The sequence below is a fragment of the Hyperolius riggenbachi genome, chromosome 1 (genome assembly GCF_040937935.1).
Source record: "Hyperolius riggenbachi isolate aHypRig1 chromosome 1, aHypRig1.pri, whole genome shotgun sequence".
Lineage (NCBI taxonomy): Eukaryota > Metazoa > Chordata > Amphibia > Anura > Hyperoliidae > Hyperolius > Hyperolius riggenbachi.
Genome location: NC_090646.1, coordinates 468,683,442 through 468,705,671, shown reverse-complemented (window position 1 = coordinate 468,705,671; position 22,230 = coordinate 468,683,442). Strand labels below are relative to the sequence as shown.

General features: G+C 43.9%; 1 protein-coding gene across 3 annotated transcripts in view; it reads right to left on the bottom strand.

The window, feature by feature from the left end:
* Window positions 1–13,512: 13,512 nt before the first annotated feature.
* The window catches only part of EWSR1 (EWS RNA binding protein 1), a 43,294-nt gene continuing 34,576 nt past the window's right edge, over window positions 13,513–22,230 (bottom strand). For 2 of the 3 annotated variants that reach the window (XM_068240045.1, XM_068240055.1), the window contains exons 12-18: window positions 20,799–20,928; window positions 19,817–19,939; window positions 16,673–16,811; window positions 16,489–16,586; window positions 14,513–14,539; window positions 14,170–14,437; window positions 13,513–14,069 (exon numbers count right to left, since the gene is read on the bottom strand). In XM_068240045.1, coding sequence (XP_068096146.1) covers window positions 14,030–14,069; window positions 14,170–14,437; window positions 14,513–14,539; window positions 16,489–16,586; window positions 16,673–16,811; window positions 19,817–19,939; window positions 20,799–20,928 — 825 coding nt within the window. In that variant the 3' untranslated portion in view covers window positions 13,513–14,029. The remainder of the gene's footprint in view (window positions 14,070–14,169; window positions 14,438–14,512; window positions 14,540–16,488; window positions 16,587–16,672; window positions 16,812–19,816; window positions 19,940–20,798; window positions 20,929–22,230) is intronic. The other variant, XM_068240065.1, reaches the window with a different exon arrangement.

Below are 22,230 nucleotides of genomic sequence, written 5' to 3'. Positions count from 1 at the left end.
TTGATTAAAAGGAAATAAACATGACAGCCTCCATATACCTCTCTCTTCAGTTCCCCTTTAAAGAGACTCCGTAACAAAAATTGCATCCTGTTTTTTATCATCCTACAAGTTCCAAAAGCTATTCTAATGTGTTCTGGCTTACTGCAGCACTTTATACTATCACAGTCTCTGTAATAAATCAATGTATCTTTCCCGTCAGACTGTTCTGCTATGAACTCCCCCTTCCAGGCCCCTCTATGCACACTGCCTGTGTATTATTTAGATTAGGGCAGCTTCTCTCTTATCTTTTACAAGTTGGATAAATCATCCTCTGAGCTGGCTGGGCTTTCACATACTGAGGAATTACAGACAAGGGCAAAGCTGTTTGCAGGAAGAAACAAGCAGCCTGAAACTTCAGTGCATGAGAACTGCAGGGGGAAAGAAACACACAAATGATCTCTTGAGATTCAAAAGGAATGCTGTATACAGCCTGCTTGTGTATGGATGTATTTTCTATGTGTGGACATACTGTACATCAACCTACTTCCTGTTTTGGTGGCCATTTTGTTTGTTTACAAACAAACTTTTTAAAACTGTTTTTAACCACTTTTAATGCGGCGGGGAGCGGCGAAATTGTGACAGAGGGGAATAGGAGATGTCCCCTAATGCACTGGTATGTTTACTTTTGTGCGATTTTAACAATACAGATTCTCTTTAAGTCTTTTTAGATATGATGCCACAAGCTTGGCACATCTATCCTTGGCTAGTTTTGCCCATTCTACTTTGCAGCACCTGTCAAGCTCCATCAGGTTGGATGGGAAGCGTTGGTGCACAGCCATTTTAAGATCTTTCCAGAGACGTTCAATCGTATTCAACTCTGTGCTCTGGCTGGTCAGAAGTGAAGAGGCGCTGGTGTGCCACCTCTTAACATCTGTATACTGTCTTACACTCAGGGGGCGACCTGAGCGAGGCTTGGCACTGGCAGTCCAGGGACCCGTTTTCCCTGTGAGGGTTCCAGCACCGTGTTTGTACACTTGTGTGCTCTGGCTGGTCACTCAAGGACATACAAAGAGTTGTACTGAAGCCACTCCTTTGATATCTTGGCTACGTACTAAGGGCCCGTTTTATTTAGCCGCCCGTCTGCACTCTAGGCAGCGCGGCTGAAGGAGGGGAGACCAGCAGAAGCCCCAGACACCGCAAGTGGAAATGGAGGGAGGTAAGTAGCACCTACACCTAACTACACTATACCTGGCTAACTATCCTGAAGGAACCTACACTATACCTGGCTAACTATCCTGAAGGAACCTACACTATACCTGGCTAACTATCCTGAAGGCACCCACACCTAACTACACTATACCTGGCTACCTATACTGAAGGCCCCTACACCTAGCTATCTGTACTGAAGGCACCTATACCTAACTACTCTATACCTGGCTAACTATCCTGAAGGCACCTACACCTAACTACACTATACCTGGCTAACTATCCTGAAGGCACCCACACCGAACTACACTATACCTGCTAACTATACTGAAGGCCCCTACACCTAACTACTCTATACCTGGCTAACTATCCTGAAGGCACCTAACTACACTATACCTGGCTACCTATACAGAAGGCACCTACACCTAACTACACTATTCCTAGCCAATGATACTGAAGGCCCCTACACCTAACTACACTACACCTGGTTAACTATACTGAAGGCCCCTACACCTTGCTATCTTTACTGAAGGCAACTATACCTAACTATACTGTACCTGGCTACCTATACTGAGGGCCCCTATACATAACTATCTATACTTCAGGCACCTTTACCTAGCTACCTAAATGTTGATAGATCTCCTGGACTCAACCAATTTTAAAGTAGCTTGTGAGCAAGTGTGGGCACCCCTGCTCTAGACAATCCCATCTTGGAGGTCTAAAGACAATTCCTTTGACGTCATGCTGTGTTTGTGCTTTGACATGAACTGTCAACTGTGGGACCTTTTATAGACAGGTGTGTGCTTTTGAAAATCATGTCCAATTAACTAAATTTACCACATATGGACTCCAATCAAAGGAAACCTAAACTGAGAAGGATATGTATTTTTCCTTTTAAAATACCAGTTCCCGGACTCTCCTGCTGATCCTGTGTCCCTAATACTTTTAGCCACAGCCCCTCAACAAGCATGCAGATCAGGTGCTCTGACTGAAGTCAGACTGGATTAGCTGCACTCTTGTTGCAGGTGTGTGATTCAGCCACTACTGCAGACAAAGATCAGCAGGACTGACAAGCAACTGGTATTGTTTGAGAGGAAACATCCATATCCCTCTCAGTTAAGGTTCCCTTTAACCACTTAAGGACCGCCCCCAGCCGATGGGCGGCGGCAAAGTCCGGGCCTAAACGACCGCAATACGCCCATCGGCGGGGGCGACTGCGGGCGTGGTTATGCGGCGATTGCGTCATTCGTGACGCGATCAGCCGCTGGCGACTGCCTCCGCCCCCCTCGCGCTGTAACCTACCAGCCGTTGGGAAGCTCCGGCGGGTTACTAGCACCCGGATCGCCACATGTAAACAGTATAATAGGCTTTGTAATGTATACAAAGCCTATTATACTGGCTGCCTCCTGCCCTGGTGGTCCCAGTGTCCGAGGGACCACCAGGGCAGGCTGCAGCCACCCTAGTCTGCACCAAGCACACTGATCCTGCCCCCCCCCCTTCCCTCTGATCGCCCATAGCACCCCTCAGACCCCCGCCCTGCCCACCCCCCAGACCCCTGTTTGCACCCAATCACCACCTGTCACTCATCAGAATAGACCCTAATCTGCCCCTTGCGGGCACCCAATCACCCGCCCCACACGCTCAGATTGTCCTCAGACCCCCCCTTATCAATTCGCCAGTGCAATATTTAAATCTGTTCTTCCCTGTAATAACCCACTGATTATCTGTCAATCACCTATCAATCACCCCGTCACTGCAACCCATCAATCCGCCCCTAACCTGCCCCTTGCGGGCAATCTGATTACCCACCCACACCATCAGATTGCCCCAGACCTACCCTCAGATCACCTCCAAAGTGCATTGTTTACATCTGTTCTGCCATCTAATCACCCACTGATCACCCATCAATCAGCCCCTGTCACTGATACCCATCAGATTAGATCCCTATCTGCCCCTAGGGCACCCAAACACCCCGCCCACACCCTCAGACCCCAGCCCTGATCACCTCGCCAGTGCATTGCTTGCATCTATTTCCCCCCTCTAATCACACCTTGAGAAACCCATCAATCACCTCCTGTCACCCCCTAGCACACCTACTCATCAGATCAGGCCCTAATTTGCCCCGTGTGGGCTCTTGATCACTCGGCCAAACCCTCAGACCCCCTTCCGATCACCTCCCCAGTGCATTGATTGCATCTATTTACCCCTCTAACCACCCATCAATCACCTCCTGTCACCCCCTAGCACTCCTAACTATCAGATCAGGCCCAATACAACCTGTCATCTAAGAGGCCACCCTGCTTATGACCGGTTCCACAATATTTGCCCCCTCATAGATCACCTGTCATCAAAATTTGCAGATGCTTATACCCCTGAACAGTCATTTTGGAAAATTTGGTTTCCCGACGACTCACGGTTTTGGGCCTGTAAAATGCCAGGGCAGTATAGGAACCCCACAAGTGACCCCATTTTAGAAAAAAGACACCCCAAGGTATTCTGTTAGGTGTATGACAAGTTCATAGAAGATTTTATTTTTTGTCAACAGTTAGCGGAAATTGATTTTTATTGTTTTTTTTTCACAAAGTGTCATTTTTCACTAACTTGTGACAAAATATAAAATCTTCTATGAACTCACCATACACCTAACGGAATACCTTGGGGTGTCTTCTTTCTAAAATGGGGTCACTTGTGGGGTTCCTATATTGCCCTGGCATTTTAGGGGACCTAAACCGTGAGGAGTAGTCTAAAAAACAAATGCCTCAAAATGACCTTTGAATAGGACGTTGGGCCCCTTAGCGCACCTAGGCTGCAAAAAAGTGTCACACGTGGTATCGCCGTACTCAGGAGAAGTAGTATAATGTGTTTTGTGGTGTATTTTTACACATACCTATGCTGGGTGGGAGAAATCTCTTTGTAAATGGACAATTGTGTTTTAAAAAAATAAAAAATGTGTCATTTACAGAGATATTTCTCCCACCCAGCATGGTTATATGTAAAAATACACCACAAAACCCATTATACTACTGAGTACGGCGGTACCACATGTGAAATTTTTTGCACCCTTACTGCGCTAAGGGGCCCAAAGTTCAATGAGTACCTTTAGGATTTCAAGGGTCATTTTGCAGCATTTGGTTTCCAGACTACTCCTCACGGTTTAGGGCCCCTAAAATGCCAGGGGAGTATAGGAACCCCACAAGTGACCCCATTTTAGAAAGAAGACACCCCAAGGTATTCTGTTAGGTGTATGATTAGTTCATAGAAGATTTTATTTTTTGTCACAAGTTAGCGGAAATTGATTTGTATTTTTTTTTTTCACAAAGTGTCATTTTCCGCTAACTTGTGACAAAAAAAAAATCTTCTATGAACTCACCATACACCTAACGGAATACCTTGGGGTGTCTTTCTAAAATGGGGTCACTTGTAGGGTTCTTATAATGCCCTGGCATTTTAGGGGCCCTAAACCGCAAGGAGTAGTCTAGAATCCAAATGCCTCAAAATGACCTGTGAATAGGACGTTAGGCCCCTTAGCGCACCTAGGCTGCAAAAAAGTGTCACACGTGGTATTGCCGTACTCAGAAGAAGTAGTATAATGTGTTTTGGGTTGTATTTTTATACATACCCATGCTGGGTGGGAGAAATCTCTCTGTAAATGGACAATTGTGTGTAAAAAAAAAATAAAAATCAAACAATTGTCATTTACAGAGAGATTTCTCCCACCCAGCATCTGTATATGTAAAAATACACCACAAAACACATACTACTTCTCCTGAGTACGGCGGTACCACATGTGTGGCATTTTTTTGCACCCCAGTGTTTCTCAACATTTTATTGGTTTGTACCCCTTATAAAACCCTGTACTCACCAAGTACCCCCTAGCATAGTAACCATTATCACAAGTACCCCTTGACAAATATATATTTAATATATTTAATCGTAGTACATGATTATTGGTTCTAAACAATTTCCAAGCATTTATTATTGCTTTTAGCTAAAAACACTACTTTGAAGTTGTTTAAATTTGTTATTCTTGGTTAAGTATATCAAGTCTGAGTACCCCCTGGAACCATCATAAGTACCCCCTGGGGTACGCGTACCACACGTTGAGAACCTAGGAGCTAAGGGGCCCAAAGTCCAATGAGTACCTTTAGGATTTCACAGGTCATTTTGCGACATTTGGTTTCAAGACTACTCCTCACGGTTTAGGGCCCCTAAAATGCCAGGGCAGTATAGGAACCCCACAAATGACCCCATTTTAGAAAGAAGAAACCCCAAGGTATTGCGTTAGGAGTATGGTGAGTTCATAGAAGATTTTATTTTTTGTCACAAGTTAGCGGAAAATGACACTTTGTGAAAAACACAATTAAAATCAATTTCCGCTAACTTGTGACAAAATAAAATCTATGAACTCGCCATACTCCTAACGGAATACTTTGGGATGTCTTCTTTCCAAAATGGGGTAATTTGGGGGGTATTTATACTATCCTGGAATTCTAGCCCCCCCATGAAACATGACAGGGGGTCAGAAAAGTCAGAGATGCTTGAAAATAGGAAAATTCACTTTTGGCACCATAGTTTGTAAACGCTATAACTTTTACCCAATCCAATAAATATACACTGAATGCTTTTTTTTTTTATCAAAGACATGTAGCAGAATAACTTTCGCGCTCAAATGTATAGGAAATTTTACTTTATTTGAAAAATGTCAGCACAGAAAGTTAAGTCATTTTTTTTGACAAAATTCATGTCTTTGATGAATATAATAAAAAGTAAAACTTGCAGCAGCAATCAAATAGCACCAAAAGAAAGCTGTATTAGTGACAAGAAAAGGAGGTAAAATTCATTTAGGTGGTAGGTTGTATGAGCGAGCAATAAACCGTGAAAGCTGCAGTGGTCTGAATAGAGTAAAAGGCTCTGGTCCTTAAAGGGAAGGTCCAAGCAAAATAAAAAAAATGAGTTTCACTTACCTGGGGCTTCTACCAGCCCCCTGCAGCCATCCTGTGCTCTTGTAGTTACTCACTGCTGCTCCAGTCCCCCGCTGGCAGCTTGCCAACCTCGGAGGTCGGCGGGCCGCATTGCGTACATTTTTACGCATTCCCGCTAGTGCAGGAACATTAACACATAAATTTTACGCATTACTGTTTCAATGCATAAAAATGTACGCATTGAGCCAGTAACGCGTAAAAAAATGTATGTGTTAATGTTCCTGCACTAGCGGGAATGCGTAAAAATGTACGCAATGCGGCCCGCCGACCTCCGAGGTCGGAAAGCTGCCAGCAAGGGACTGGAGCAGCAGTGAGTGACTACAAGAGCACAGGATGGCTGCATGGGGCTGGTAGAAGCCCCAGGTAAGTGAAACTTTTATTTTGCTTGAACCTTCCCTTTAAGGGGCGAAAAGACAGTGGTCCTCAAGTGGTTAAGCTGTAGAAACATCTCAAGGATGATCAGAGGGAAACACTTGAGCTCAATTTTGAGCTTCATTGCAAAGACTGAATACATATGCACTTTATTCTTATTTTTATAAATTTGCCTAAACCACAATTAACCTTTGTTCACGTTGTCCTTATGGGGTGTTGTGTATAGAATTAGGAGAAACAATTTAATCCATTTTGGAATAAGGCTGTAACAAAATGTGGAAAAAGTGATGCACTGTAGGTACTACCAGTTAATTCATATACAGTACAGATAGTGCACTCTACTGCCCACATTTCTGTGCACCGTAGATGACGCTATAGGGTTGCAGCCATGCACAGGCAAGTCATAGATTACTGGCAATTCCCTCAGTAATCAGGGAGGAGCTTTATACATTAAGCATACTGTAAGGTCTTACAGGCTGGTGCTTTTGAGGTAATCCTTTGAGGCCCAGAGAAGGGTGCAGATAGCATGCAGGCTACAAGTGGCTGCCAGCCCACAACCATAGATCATGAGAGCCTCTGAATGAGGCATGACACATGAGCCCACCCACTTTCCACTATATCCGGATACAGAATACCAGAAGCGTCCAAAAACAGGTTTATTTGTATAGCGCCAATATCATCCACAGCACCGTAGAGCAGGGGTCTCAAACTCGCGGCCCTCGATACAATATTGTGGCCCTCGCCGGCAAAAGCTTCCTTATAGTTCGCTTGAGTTCTCCCAAGTAATCCGCCGCATCCCCGCCACTAAACGAGGGCTGCAGAGCCCCCAAAACGCCCGGGGGGCAATCCGCCGGCATTTCCTAGAAGGGGCAGAGCTTGCAGCTTTAGCTCTGCCCCTCCTGACGTCAATCGTCACACAGATCGCCACCTCTCCCCGCCCCTCTCTGTGAAGGAAGAGTGAGAGGGGCAGGCAGAGGCGGCGATGCGCCGCAATTGTGAAATTCCTTATGCGGCCCGTTTGAGACCCCTGCCGTAGAGTATATGGTCTTGTCACTAAAGGCCTGTACACGCTTGATTTGTAGGAACGACAGGTCCGTCAAACCCTCCCGCTGGGCGTACGAGAGAGAGAGAGCGGCGCCGGAGACTTGGGCGCAGGACACAGCCAGTATATGGCTGATCCTGCTGCCACACAAGCCCGGGCCGTGTTAATTACTATTCCCCTCCAGGCCGCAATGGATAGTGGGGAAATGAAATAATTCGGCTTCCAGCAATTGCTGGAAGCCGAATTGTTTTAAAAGCAACTTCAGCTCAGTCTTCTGACGGCGCTGAAGTTACTCCCTGTGCCTGCAATAGCTGTAGTTCCTATTACGGCCTATGGTGGCGCCAGCTGCCCCCAAGTCTCTAGCGCTGGATTTAGCGCGTCCGACTGCTGGGCGGCCGTTCCAGCGACAGCCCGGCGTGTGTACGTCTGTCGACTGATAAGGCTGTTTGAGTGATCAGCTGCGCAGATCGTTCAGAAACAGCCTCATCAGTCTGCCTGACAGACTGTACACACGCCGGACTGTCGCTGGAACGCCCGCCCAGTGGGAGGGTCTGACGGACCAGTCGTTCCTACAAATCAAGCGTGTGTACGGGCCTTAACCACCCTGGCGTTCTGATTAAATCGCCAGGGTGGCTGCGGGAGGGTTTTTTTTAAATAAAAAAAAACTATTTCATGCAGCCAACTGAAAGTTGGCTGCATGAAAGCCCACTAGAGGGCGCTCCGGAGGCGATCTTCCGATCGCCTCCGGCGCCCAGAATAAACAAGGAAGGCCGCAATGAGCGGCCTTCCTTGTTTTGCTTATATCGTCGCCATAGCGACGAGCGGAGTGACGTCATCGACGTCAGCCGCCTCCGATCCAGCCCTTAGCGCTGGCCGGAACTTTTTGTTCCGGCTACGCTGGGCTCAGGCGGCTGGGGGGACCCTCTTTCGCCGCAGCTCGCGGCGGATCGCCGCAGAGCGGCGGCGATCAGGCAGCACACGCGGCTGGCAAAGTGCCGGCTGCGTGTGCTGCTTTTTATTTGACAAAAATCGGCCCAGCAGGGCCTGAGCGGCAGCCTCTGGCGGTGTTGGACGAGCTGAGCTCGTCCAGACCGCTCAGCAGGTTAACTGTCCCTCAAAAGGCTCACAATCTAATCCCTACCATAGTCATGTGTAGTGCATGTATTGTAGTCTAGGGCCAATTTAGGGGCAAGCCAATTAACTTAGCTGTATGTTTTCAGGATGTTGGATAAAACCCATGCCAACACAGGGAAACTCCTCGCAGATGGTACCTTGGCTGGGACTCAAACTGGGGAAGGCAATTATACCAACCACTATGCTGCACACAGAAGTTCCATTATACCAGGCATTCATTCCATATACTTATAATGGGGCTTGGTACAGACCTGGACAGTTTACCAAACCCAAAATGTTTACTATGTCAAGATTATACTGTAGTTTCCTGGTTTCTAGTGTCCACCCCCTTATATAGTTCCCTGGTGTCTAGTCCCCCTACCCTGTATATTTTCCTGGTGTTTAGTGGCCCCATACTTTCAGTACTTAGCCTTAAAAGCTTAGCAGGACTGGCATGACAGGCAGAAGAAACTTGGTGGCTTCTTATTGTACCTGGCCTCTTTCGTGCTCCTGTTGTAGTTCACAGCTGAAGCAGGGTGCACGTGCTGTCAATGCCACTTGCCTTCTTGGTTCACAGTCATGGCCAATAGAATCATGGACATATGACTTTTGCAAACAATAGTAATTGAGCATGCCCAGTACACTCCCTGCAGTTTCTGCTACACAGTCCGCAAGAGTGTGCGCAAAAAGGGCATACAGAATTGGGTTGCAGCAGCATGGAGGGAACCGCAGCAACAATAAGGGTACATTAACATCCAATTTTGGTCAATTTTACCACCTCCATATAATATGAGATATTACCTACACAATCTACATATTCAAAATCTGCAGGCCCACATACTAAAAAGTAGTAGTAAAATTGGCCAATCAGAATTGCACATGTGTAAGGGTCAGCAGGATAGCTTACTTGTAAGGTTGGTGCCTTTGATGTAGGATTTGAGCCTTTGACCAAGCTTCAACTGCCAGCTCAAGCTTGTACGTAAAGCAGTAAGAAGTCTTTGGGCAAGACTAAATCCTGGAAACCCAAGGAGTGCATCCTAAGTGATTGCAGCCCTAAAGCACCCCGAGACCACCACGAGAAAAGTAGGGAATGTTCTGCATCTGGTTTCTGTCTTAAGAAGTAACCAAGTGTCTGTAAGACAGAAGAATAAGCAGGTGTCAATTTCTTAACCAAGTCAGGCTCAGGGTGGAAAACCACAGCTTAGAGCAGTAACCCCAAGTCTGACTCGTGGTAGCCACCAGGAACAGCACACATTGTTACTCAACTCCCCCAGGATCCAGTTGTCAGCCATTCTCCTTCCTGTCCTTAGAGGCTCTACATCCCACTGGTGAGATCACAGTTTAGTCATAATCTCACTACAGGTTACAGTGCCACCCAGAGGATGCAGGGAGAACTGCAGTGCTGAAACCCAAGGAGAGTAGTAAAAATGCTGGGCTGCTGTAGCTCTCTCTAGTAGCATTTCCCCCCCTGGTTATAGGGTCTGAAAGCACAAATAAAAAATTTCCAACTTTAATGCTAGGTACACACATACAATTTTCTGTTCGATTCTTCTTTTAGATTTACCTACCACATAGGGGAAAAAAAAAACAACAACTATCTGGCAGGTAAATCTAAGAGAAATATCTAACAGAAAATTGTATGGTGTGTACCTAGCATTAGACCCTAAAATCCAGAAAATTATACCACCAGGGAGGTTAATCTTTTCTTTGCCTCAGGGTTTACATTTATTGGCCATATACAGTTAGGGCTGGAATCCACAAGAGCGGTTTGTGAGCATTTCTGGAGTGATTCAAAAAGCTAGCGTTTTGCCAAAACGCTCAGCTAATGTTAATGGATGGGGCAACTTCCACAGGATATGCAGCATTTTGGGAGCGTTAGCGCTTCAATGTAAAGTATATAAACGCTGGCTTAATCGCTCATTAAAACCTGCATGGAACGATTTTGCTAGAGTTTTAACCTTACCACACTAACAAAATTAAAAAAAAAATTTTAACAGTTAAAAGGAAAGGTTTTCGTCCGATCACCCCCCCCCAGACGGCCACACCTATTAATTTAGTCTATAATTGGGATGAAATTCTCACTTGTAGGATCTAGAATTCTGGTCTCCCATACTCCCCACACTATTATATTTTTTAGGGCAACAAAATTAAAATTGAAATGACCAATCAGCCTTTAAAATGCTAATTGCTACACAACCGCTGGCAAATTGATACACTTTGTAAAATCACTTCCTAAAACGCTCATGAAACCGCTGACAAACTGCTCATACAAAATGCTAGCGCTTGCGATTAGCCGATAGTTTCGCAGTGGGTTCCAGGCCTAAGTGAGAAAATTCCGTTCGCTCTTTCAGCTGTAGCACAGAATTCAAAGTGATACTAACTAGTGTTTGAGTTCCAAAGTACAAGATCCCAAATTCAAAACGCTCACATTCAGCATTAACCTCTTGAGGACCGTGGGCTTAAACCCCCCTAGTGACCAGGTCATTTTGTTCAAAATTGGCCACTGCAGCTTTAAGGCCAAGCTGCAGGACCGCACAACACAGCACACAAATGATCCCCCCCCCCCCCCCCCTTTTGTCTCCACCAACAGAGCTCTCTATTGGTGGGGTCTGATCGCCCCTGCAGTGTTTGTTTTTTTTAAATATAAATATTTGTTATTTTTTTTATTAAATTCGTGTATTTTTTTTTTAAATATTTTATTCCCTCCATCCCTCCCACCCCCCAGGCAGCCAATAACGGCGATCGGCTGTCATAGGCTTCAGCCTATGAGAGCCGATCGCTCTCGTCCTCTAGGGGGACAGCCGTGTCATACGGCTGTCCCCAGTACAGCGCTGCTGCAGATCGCAGCGCTGTACAATACAATTAAGCGTCGGTTTCGCCGTTAGTCTCCAGAGCGGCAATCTCCGCTCGGAGACTGAAGGCGGAGCTCCGCTCCGCCCACCAAGCAGGAGATGCGCGCGCATCCTGCGCGCGATCTCCTGCAAATGCAAGCCCCAGGACTTTCCGCCAATCGACGTTAGGCGGTCCTGGGGCTGCCGCCGCGGCCACGCCTACCGGCGTGTAGCCGTCGGCAAGTGGTTAAACAGGACAAGGTGCAACTCCTTTAACACCGATACCTTTCTCCTTCCAGTTTGAGAAAGTACCAGGGTTTAATGAAAGTGCACCCCCATCCTCCTGTTCAGGCTCTGAACCATGAGGTCCCAAATTCAGACACCACCAATTTACCATTGCTGGGGGAAAAAGGCAAACCCTTCTGGTTTCAAGTTCGCACACACCAATTTTACCTGCAGTTTTGGATGCCGATAACTAGTTAATTGAAATAATTTTACCACCACTAAACTGCAAAAGGTCTTGCAGGGAACAGACACGTTTCCAACAATTTTTAATTTAAGTGGAGTAGTTTTAATTCAAAGACCAGTGACGCTTTGTGGAATTTTCCATTAATTTAGGATGTGAAAACTAGTAATCATTAACTAACCTTCCTGCAATCTTTTACCGCATAGCAGCTGACAAAAAAAAAAAAAAAAAATCTAGTCCAAAGTTTTCAGGATCACTGGTATTCCAGCGGGGACCCCTAAATCTGTATATTTTTTTAAACTGGCAAGTGCTCAGCTACATTGCTGAATTCTGCATGTTAACTCACTGCCCATACAATTCTATTGGCCTGTTCACAGTACTGCATTGCAACGGATGGCATTCTAACTCACTACATGCAGGCTTTGTATTAGTCTGTCCAGTCTTCATTGCAGTTCACACTAATAACGCATGAATAAGGCCTAAGCGTTTAAACAGTTCTAACTATGATTGTTGTACTGTATGTTTAAATGCTTTATCTTCCCCTAGTTTCTAATGAATTCTCTGTTGGAGCAATATTTGCTGAACTAAAGGCTAGTTGGCTTTGCACTCACATAAGGAAATGCACACCATAACTAGAGATAGTAAAGGAGATTTTAATTTTAGCTTGCATATAAATTTAGTGCACAGCGGTCTCTCAATTTTCAGTCAGGTGGAATGAAAAAAGCTGTGGGCACAACCTGGAAAATGCAGGGCTGGCACATCTCTGCTTACAGCATAGGACAAAGCTTACAATATGGGGCCGAGGAGGCGAGCAAATGACAGCTGGGTGTTCCCCAAAATTAGCTGGGTGGAGCGCCTGGCTAAAAGCCCGGGGAGAACACTGCACATTATATGTAAATCAAAATTGGTCCAATCAAATGCAATTCTGGCCAATTCAGATTGGCGAAATTCCAAGATGCATATAATTTGCATGCAAACTGGTTTTATCACTTTGAACATTAAACTGACCCATTCGTGAGTGTCCCCGGGGAGTACTTTTGTACAGAGGGGGAAAGCCTCTGGATCATAAAAGCAGCTCACCCATCCTCCTCAGCAGAGACGACTCAGTGGTGGGACTCCAATTCTGCTAGTCCTTTGAGTTCTGGAAGAAACAGCTCAGCCTGATTGGGGCCACTACTGTGCAGATGTGAGCTATAGAATCATAGTGGACCCAATCGAGCTCCACTGTTTCTGCCAAAAACCCATGCAGAAAGTCGCTAGTGCTCCTGCGCAGGCAGGTCACAGTTTGTTCAGGGGAGCCAGGGCTGGATCGAGCTAGCTGAGGACGACAGGGGAAGCCTCAGTGCATCCCCCTTGGGAGGCAAGATTTTTTTTTTATTTTTTTAAATTTCAGAAACAGATTCTTTAAAAAAAAAAGACAAATTCTTTAGTTCAATGCAACACTTGGGGCAAATTAAAAACGTATCTTAATTCATATTTACAGTTAAGATTACAATGACTGACAAAATCAGACACCATCAGTTGGTTTGCAGGTTTTTATTTACTGTGGAAGTCAACAAAACTTGGTACAAGCTGGATTATAAAACATTCAAGACTTTCCAGTCATCTTGCAGTAAACATTAACAAGATCACTGATCTTATCAGTTGTTATGGGAAATGATCAGGAAAGAGACCCATAAAAAGGGTCCAACACATCAGAACAAGCTGAGAAGTAAAGATCTTCACACACCCTCCCAGCCACATCACCACATGCTGACAAAACCACTTCTGAAAACCTGTACATCTTGCACACTGAGCAACCTTCAAAATGTGCGGTTCCTCAGGATAAACGAAATAAAAATTATAACAAAAACATTGGTACTACCGTTAAGCTTTCATTTTAATATTTCCACAAATTGTGAATACTAAGGTACAGACAAAGAATAGTCATAATGTAACAATGGAGGGACTCCATGCTAGCATTATAAATATGGAATTATAAATTTAAAACATTTCTGGCTTAAAAAATAAATCTGGTAGTAAAGGAGGCTTTAAACGTCTAGTAGGGCCTTTCCCTGCGCTCCTGGCGATGATCGTTCCTAGATGGGGAGAAGGGAAAAAAAAAAAATAAAGTTACTGGTTGGCCCAAAAACCACCACAGAAAATTTGAAGAGAACCTTGCAAGGCATGTAAGCTTACTTGTCCATCTTGCCAGGACCCCCACGTCTTCCGCCACCACCTCTTCCACCCATTGGTTCCAAGAGAGGTCCTGGTGGACCAGGGGGACCACCTCTCCGTCCTCCACCAAACCCTCTGTCCATTCCGCGACCTCTGAAACCTCCTCGATCGCCTCCTCCTCCACGGCCACCTCTAAACATTCCTGGACCACCACGATCCATTAGACCCCTGCCTCCTCTCATACCGGGTCCACCTCTACCTCGGTCATTACCTGGCAACAATGGAAGAGCTGAAAAAAATGAGTCATTGGGAAGTGCAGCTTTTGCAAGTGTTGAAAAGTACTAATATTAAAAAAATCTCATACCTGGTCCACCTCTCCCTCGTTCATTACCTGGAAACAAGAGGTGTAATGATTAGTCATGCGTGATTTTCCAAATGCTGAAAAGTACCAACAGTCAGCAATTTAGCGCCAATGTTAAAATGGACCACATTCAGATTGCTTGACCAGTATGATCAAATTACATCTGACAAAAGCCACAAAAATTTGCCATTTTAACCAGTGTCAAAACTGCCTGTCAGTACCATAAAGCTAATCTAAACCTTGGCAGCATAAAAGCAAAAATGTGCTTTAGAACAAAAGCAAGAGTATTGCCTCTAAGAGTAAAAGGCCTACTTCAGGTTCTCAGTTGTAGAATTCACAGAAATGCGGTACTATTGTATTGGCATAAAAAGCCATCATAAAAATAGAGCCCAAACTACAACTTTGTGTGTGGGGTCCCCTTCACCAGCTGCCCCCCACAGAGCATTAATATTGGGTCACCTATTCCAGGTGCAGTTAAAGGACAACTAAAAAGGAGAGAGTTATATGGAGGCTGCCATATTTCCTTTTTAAGCAATACTAGTTGCTTGGCTATTCAGCTGATTCCTCTGCCTCTAATACTCTTTAGCCATAGCCCCTGAACAAGCATGCAGCAGATCAAGCGTTTGACATTATCAGATATGGCAAGATTAGCTGCATGCTTGTTTCTGGTGTTATTCAGACACTACTGCAGCCAAATAGAACAAGGCAACTAGTATTGTTTAAAATATGACAGCCTCCATATACTTCTCACTTCAGTTGTCCTTTAAGTTGGCAGTCTAATGCATCTTGCATACTACACAAGATCCTGATTTTTTTTTTTATATACGTTCCGACTTGATTCAGATTTAAAAAAAAATAGAGCTTTTTTTATCATGATCCAAAATCGGATTGTATATAAAATAAAAATCGGAATCAAATGTAGTGTGCAAGAGGCCCAAGTCATGTTTTACCTTTTGGTGCATAGGAGACTCATTGCGATTACCATTCGTGCTGGCCTGTGTAATTGGTGATAGAATTACAAATGTTCTGTTTGAGGTCACCTCTTAAAACACCTATTAGGGCTCTTCAAAAATAAGATTCTAAGATTGCTAATGCCGAATGAAGGCAATTCAACTGATTTATCAGTTTTTGCTTTAAGGAGGACTTTTTAAATTGTCCATAATGTTTGACATGCCTACTGCTATTATAAAATCAAGAGTTCTGAAGTGATCACCTTGCTCTTCTGTAATATGAGAAGTTGTATTTATGTAAAACTAGATATTGTTTCTACATCAAAGGCTGCTTTTATTACCAAACTTAAAACTAAAAAAAAATAAAAAAAAATACATATATACCACACAAAGTAGGTAGCAAGCATGTGCAAACAAAAAGTTGGTGGCTGTGGCCTATGTGCAGTGCTTTCCACACAGGCAGTAGAAAATGATGCTTCATTATGTTCCACACACGCCACCTAGTGGTAGCCTGTGGGTACTAGGACTTCCCATGGAGAGGATCTGACAAGTAGTTTTAGTTGGGAGGGGAGGAGCTGCACACCTCACTTAACTACAGAAAACATGGAGGCAATGAACAATACAGCACTTTTCAGCAGTAGCCTGAAGATTTTTTTGTGTGTTTTAGATAAACTAAGCTCAAGCCGTTTACTATGGACTTTGTTACATGTCAGGAAAAAAGCCTGTTCTAACCATCCCAGCAGATGAAGGAAAGCATGCTTGTTTGCCACATTTAATATTAGGCATAATCACATTTAAGCTTTAGAAATATATAAATCTCTAAAAGATAAAACAGCTGTGCGACTATTTAACAAGAGCACTTAATAGCTAAATGATTATACTGGAGGCTCATGTACATTACAGAATCCGAGTCTTATCAGCTAGACCCAGGTTTCAGGAGGAAACAAAACAGGAAAACCTTAACTAAAGAGGATGTGAAGTGCTCTGCTTAAAGTATCTGTGGTCCGAAATGTAAGATACTGTGCTTACCCGGAGGTGGAAATTGAGGAGGCATGAATCCTTCAGGCTTTGGAGCCTTACACTGATTGCATTCAGTTCGCCAGGCAAAGTTCTGGTTGCCGCATCCCCTTAAGGCAGAACAAAGATCAATAAGGACCTTGCCATAAGACTGACATGTAAAAACATAAGCCAAGTTTGTATATATGTTACATACGGGTTTGGACACTGCCAGTCTCCAGCCCTGTGCTGTGCGTTGGGGCCACTGACTGGGCTTCCACGTGGTCCTCCTCTTGGTGGCCCTCGCATAAATCCACCGCGGTCCCCTCCTCTGCCTCCCATTCGTCCCATAGGACCTGCAGGTAAAAAGGACCTGTTAATAGTTCTTTCAAATCCCAAAACATGAGCAGAAGTAAACAAAACTTCAGATAGCTAGCTACAGGACCGATCTGCAAAAAGCCCAATAAAAGAAAGGGGGGAGAGAAATACACCTGAACAGAGAGCGATATGGAGGCTGCCATGAAAATCTATTTCCTTTTAAGCAATACCGGTTGACCAAGTCCTGCTGGTCTCTTTGGATGCAGTAGTGTCTGAATCAAACACCCAAAACACATTCAGGTACCGTAAGCCAGTCAGACTTCAGAGACACGTGATCCATAAGCTTGTTCAGTGTCTATGGCTAAAAGTATTAGTCAGGGGATCACCAGGACAGCCCGGTAATCTGAATGGTTTAAGAGGAAATGGCAGCCTCCACACCCCTTCTCTTCGTTCAAGTGTACTTTAAAAGGGAAGGTTCAGGGAGTGGGAAAATAAAAATCCATATCCACTTACCCGTGGCAGGCAAGAGGAGCCCTCGCCGCCGCTCCGGAAGCTCCCGGTTGTCCCCGGTGGCCGACCCGACCGGCTGCCAGGTCGGGCTCTTCTGCGCTCCAACGACAGGCTCTTCTGCGTTCCATGCGGGCGCGCTGACGTTATCGGACGTCCGATGACGTCAGCGCGCCCCCGTGAGGCGCAGATTGGAGCGCAGAAGAGCCCGACCTGGCAGCCGGGCCTGGCCAGGTACCGGAGACGACCGGGAGCCTCCAGAGCGGCGGCGCGGGCACCTCCTGCTGGATGAAGCCCCAGGTAAGTGTATATGGATTTGTATTTATTTTACCCCCTCCCTGAACCTCCCCTTTAAGAATTAAATACTATACACAGAATGTAACCGTCGCTCAGGTTTTTAACATTCTTCAGAACTAGCCTCCTGCAATAAAAAAAACCAAAAAAACAAAAAACACGGCAGTGATCTCAAGTCCTAGTACATCCAACCTGGATTTTCTAAGTTTAGTAAAGGTGAATAGAGGGCCATTGGTCATACAATGTTCATAAGTGATGTGGCAACTCCAGAGAAAATCTTTTCGGAAAAGTCACTCAGATCTGTGTAATTGCTGGGATTGTTGGGTGACAAAGGTCTTGTGTGCATCTGGCTTATCCCCTTTTAATAGAAATATGAATGTGAAGTTAGGAGTTATTAGCCTATAGTGAGAGGATGTTTTCCATGTTTCACACATTACATCTGACTTTCAGATGAGACAGGAAAAAGTTAAAAGCAGTTTCGCAGCTTGACTACAAAATCAGATATATGTATACTTCTACTACAGGAACATTGTCTGTTGATAGACCATTTTTTGCCAGGAACTGAAGTTTAATTGCAGTTAAGTTACAACAGGCAGTCTTTTTAAAGTGGACCTGAACTCTTGCACAGGACAGAAGGAAAGCATAGAGAAATGCACATTGTATGTATTTAACCACTTCACCACTGAGGGGTTTTACCCCTTGAGCACCAGAGCAAATTTTCACCTTTCAGCACTCCTTCCATTCATTCATCTAACTATCATTACTTATCACAATGAAATGAACTATATCTTGTTTTTTTCACCACCAATTAGGTTTTCTTTAGGTGGGACATCCCAAGAATTTTATTCTAAATGTGTTTTAATGGGAAAATAGGAAAAAATGTGGGAATTTTTTTTTTTTAGTTTTCGGCCTTTATAGTTTTTAAATAATGCATGCTACTGTAATTAAAACCCATGAAATTTGCCCATTTGTCCCGGTTATAAAACAGTTTAAATTATGTCCATATCACAATGTTTTGCGCCAATATTTTATTTGGAAATAAAGGTGCATTTTTTTCAGTTTTCCGTCTATCCCTAATAACAAGCCCATAGTTTAAAAAGTAACAGTGTTATACCCTCTTGACAAATATTTAAAAAGTTCAGTCCCTAAGGTAACTATGTATTTTTTTTAATTGTATATTTATTTTATTTTAATTACAAAAAAAATAAAATGGGGAGTGTGGGAGGTAATGAGTTAATTTTTAATGTTTTTGTATATGAAAAATGCTTTAGGATGTAGTTTTACTATTTGGCCACAAGATGGCCACAGTGAGTTTTTTTTATGTGACCTGCAAGCGTACAGGACGTACGCTTGCAGGAAGTTCAGGGAGGCTGGGCAACTTTTTTTCACAATGATCGTGCTGATCATTGCGGGGGGCGGAGATCAACAAACAGGAAAAGTTTTTCCAGTTCATGGACCTCCGGGCGAGCGGGCGGCGGTGTGCACGAGCGAGTGGGAGCGGCGTCAGGTACGGATTTCTCCGTCCCTTGGTGGCGACAGGGTGGAAAAGGCCGGAGAAATCCGTACAGCCCGGGGGGGGGGGGGGGGGGGGGTAAGTGGTTAAAGAGTTTAGCCTCTAATTTCTACTCATCTGACTAATCACAAGTTGTAATTTGATCTTGTAGCTGTGTCAGCTGACCGCCATAGCAGAGCAGCTAATTGGTAAACACAGGATGTTAACAATATGTTTGCTTCTATGAAAGCAGGAAGTAGACACTGCAGGTTTAAAGGGAACTTAAACTGAGAAGTACATGGATTTTTCCTTTAAAAATACCAATTGCCTGACTCCCCTGCTGATCCTGTGTAATACTTTTATCCACAGCCCCTGAACAAGTATGCAGATCAGGTGCTCTGGTTGAAGTCAGACTGGATTAGCTGCATGCTTGTTTCAGGTGTGTGAGTGTGTAATTCAGCCACTACTGCAGCAAAGGATCATCAGGAGTACCAAGCAACTGGTATTGTTTAAAAGGAAACATCCATATCCCTCAGTTAAGGTTCCCTTTAATGCAGGATTTGTATCAGCTGTAGCAAAATTGTTTTCCTTTAAAGGTTAGTATGTTGTTGCTCATCTTCAAGATGAGAGAAGAAGTTCTAAATTCAGGTTCAATTTAAAGAACTTTACAGGTAACTTAAAGCAAAAGCAAGCATCTTCACAAAACTGAGCACATCACAAACTGTGGTTGTATCGGTAAGTAAGAGTTACCTCCTCTAAGCAGTGGGGGCTGCCCTCCTCGGCCATCACGTGGCAACAATCCACCTCTCATGCTACCCATAGGTTTCTTACGTGCAAGGGACACCTTCACTTTGCTTCCTTGAAATTCTTTACCTGTATCAAAAGAAAAAGCAACACAGGTAAAATAAAAAGCCATTCATGTTAAAAGGCCCATTATAATGAAAAATGTACACGTACATGAACAGTGCATTTTTCTTTAGGACAAATGTACATCAAAGTCATTCCTAGTGATCCCTTACAGTAGGTTCACAGGGCTTCGAAACTCTTTGCTGGCAAGTATTTCAGACATCTCATCAGATACTACCAAGGTTTCCTGTATTTTTGTAGCACTCCCTAAATGACAAATGGCACAGTCCAGCTGCCAGAATAGGGTGCACATAGCTAGGCAAGCCCGACATCCTTGTATAGCTGTATAGCTATACAGTTTCCATACTCCTTTAAAAAACTGGATGATTAATGCCAGCATTAGTTTTAAAAAGCCTAATGTGCAGATATATAAATTTCCATTGCAATATCAATATTTTACAAATTCTTTAACGCTGTACATAAACTAAGCACTTAGTAAGTAGGGAAATGTAAATTATGCCTGCAACGTAACTGACTACCCTATGCAGAGCAAACAATGGTTAGCACGGTTTCTTGCACAAAGTCTACCAGGTCACTTTGCATATGCCCTCGTTTGCATTGGGATACGCCACATATTCCTCCAAAAGCCATGTCACAGGATAATTGGTTTCCTCCCAAACAAGCCATAGACTATAGCAGGGTCATTAGACTAAGTCGAGGTGAAGGACTGACAAAATGTCCAATGTACAGTGCACCAAAATAAAAATGTAGCCTTCCACCATAAAGTTCACCAAGCAGCCCAATATTTAGAAACCAAACAGAAAATCCTAATTTGTATGAAAATTCTAGCATTACAAAGACATTCAATTCACAAGGAAATACCCACCATCACATATTTCCAAAGCATTCTTAGCTGATGCAAGATCTTCAAACGTAACCGTTGCATCTCCTTTTGCTTTCCCAGTGTCCTTGTCCAGATATATGGTTATTACTGGTGTCCCGGCTCTCTTGTTCATCTGTTCCCCAAAAAAATAAAAATAGTTTTAATGTGCAAGACATCATGCTTAACCACTTCACCCCAAAGGGGTTTTTTACCCTAATGGACAAGAGCGATTTTCACCTTTCAGTGCTCATCCCTTTCATTTGCCAATAGCTTAAAGAGAATCTGTATTGTTAAAAAATCGCACAAAAGTAAACATACCAGTGCATTAGGGGACATCTATTACCCTCTGACACAATTTTGCCGCATTAAAAGTGGTTAAAAACAGTTTTAAAAAGTTTATAAACAAACAAAATGGCCACCAAAACAGGAAGTAGGTTGATGTACAGTATGTCCACACATAGAAAATACATCAATACACAAGCAGGCTGTATACAGCCTTTCTTTTGAATCTCAAGAGATCATTTGAGTGTTTCTTTCCCCCTGTTCTCATGCACTGAAGTTTCAGGCTGCTCGTTTCTTCCTGCAAACAGCTTTGCCCTCGTCTAATTCTTCAGTATGTGAAAGCCCAGCCAGCTCAGAGGACGATTTATCCAGCTTGTAAAAGATGAGAGAAGCTGCTCTAATCTAAATAATACACAGGCAGTGTGCATAAAGGGGCCTGGAAGGGATAGTTCATAGCAGAACCACAACACTGAAGAACTTGGCAGCCTTCCAGACACAGGCCGACAAGTCTGACAGGGGAAAGATACATTGATTTATTACAGAGACTGATAGTAGAAAGTGCTGCAGTAAGCTAGAACACATTAGAATAGTTTTTGGAACTTGTAGGATGATAAAAAAACAGGATGCAATTTTTGTTACGGAGTCTCTTTAATCACTACTAATCAATGAAATGATCTACACTGTTCTCCCCAGGCTTTTGGTGAGCACTCGGCTGTCATAGTCGCAACTCCACCACTGCTGTAAACAGAATTGTGCAGAGAAGCCCTGGCCCTGCATTCTTTCATCTCGCCGCACCCGGCTACTTTTTCATGCCACCCAGCTGGAACATTTTTTGGGGGAGAACACTGATCTATATCTTCTTTTTTTCACCACCAATTGGGCTTTTTGGAATTAATTGTTTTCAGTAATTATTTTCTATGCATTTTGGAGGAAAAAACTAACACCATTTCTCCAATTTCATCTCCTATAGTAATATTAACACTGCTACTGTACATAAATCCCACACACTTTATCTGCCTATATGTCCTGGTTATCACAAGATTTTAATTATGTCCCTAGTACAAAGTATGGTGACAATATAGTATTTGGAAATAAAGATTTTTTTTCACGTGCACAACGGCAGCAGCACTATCTGACTTATAAAAACGTCCTG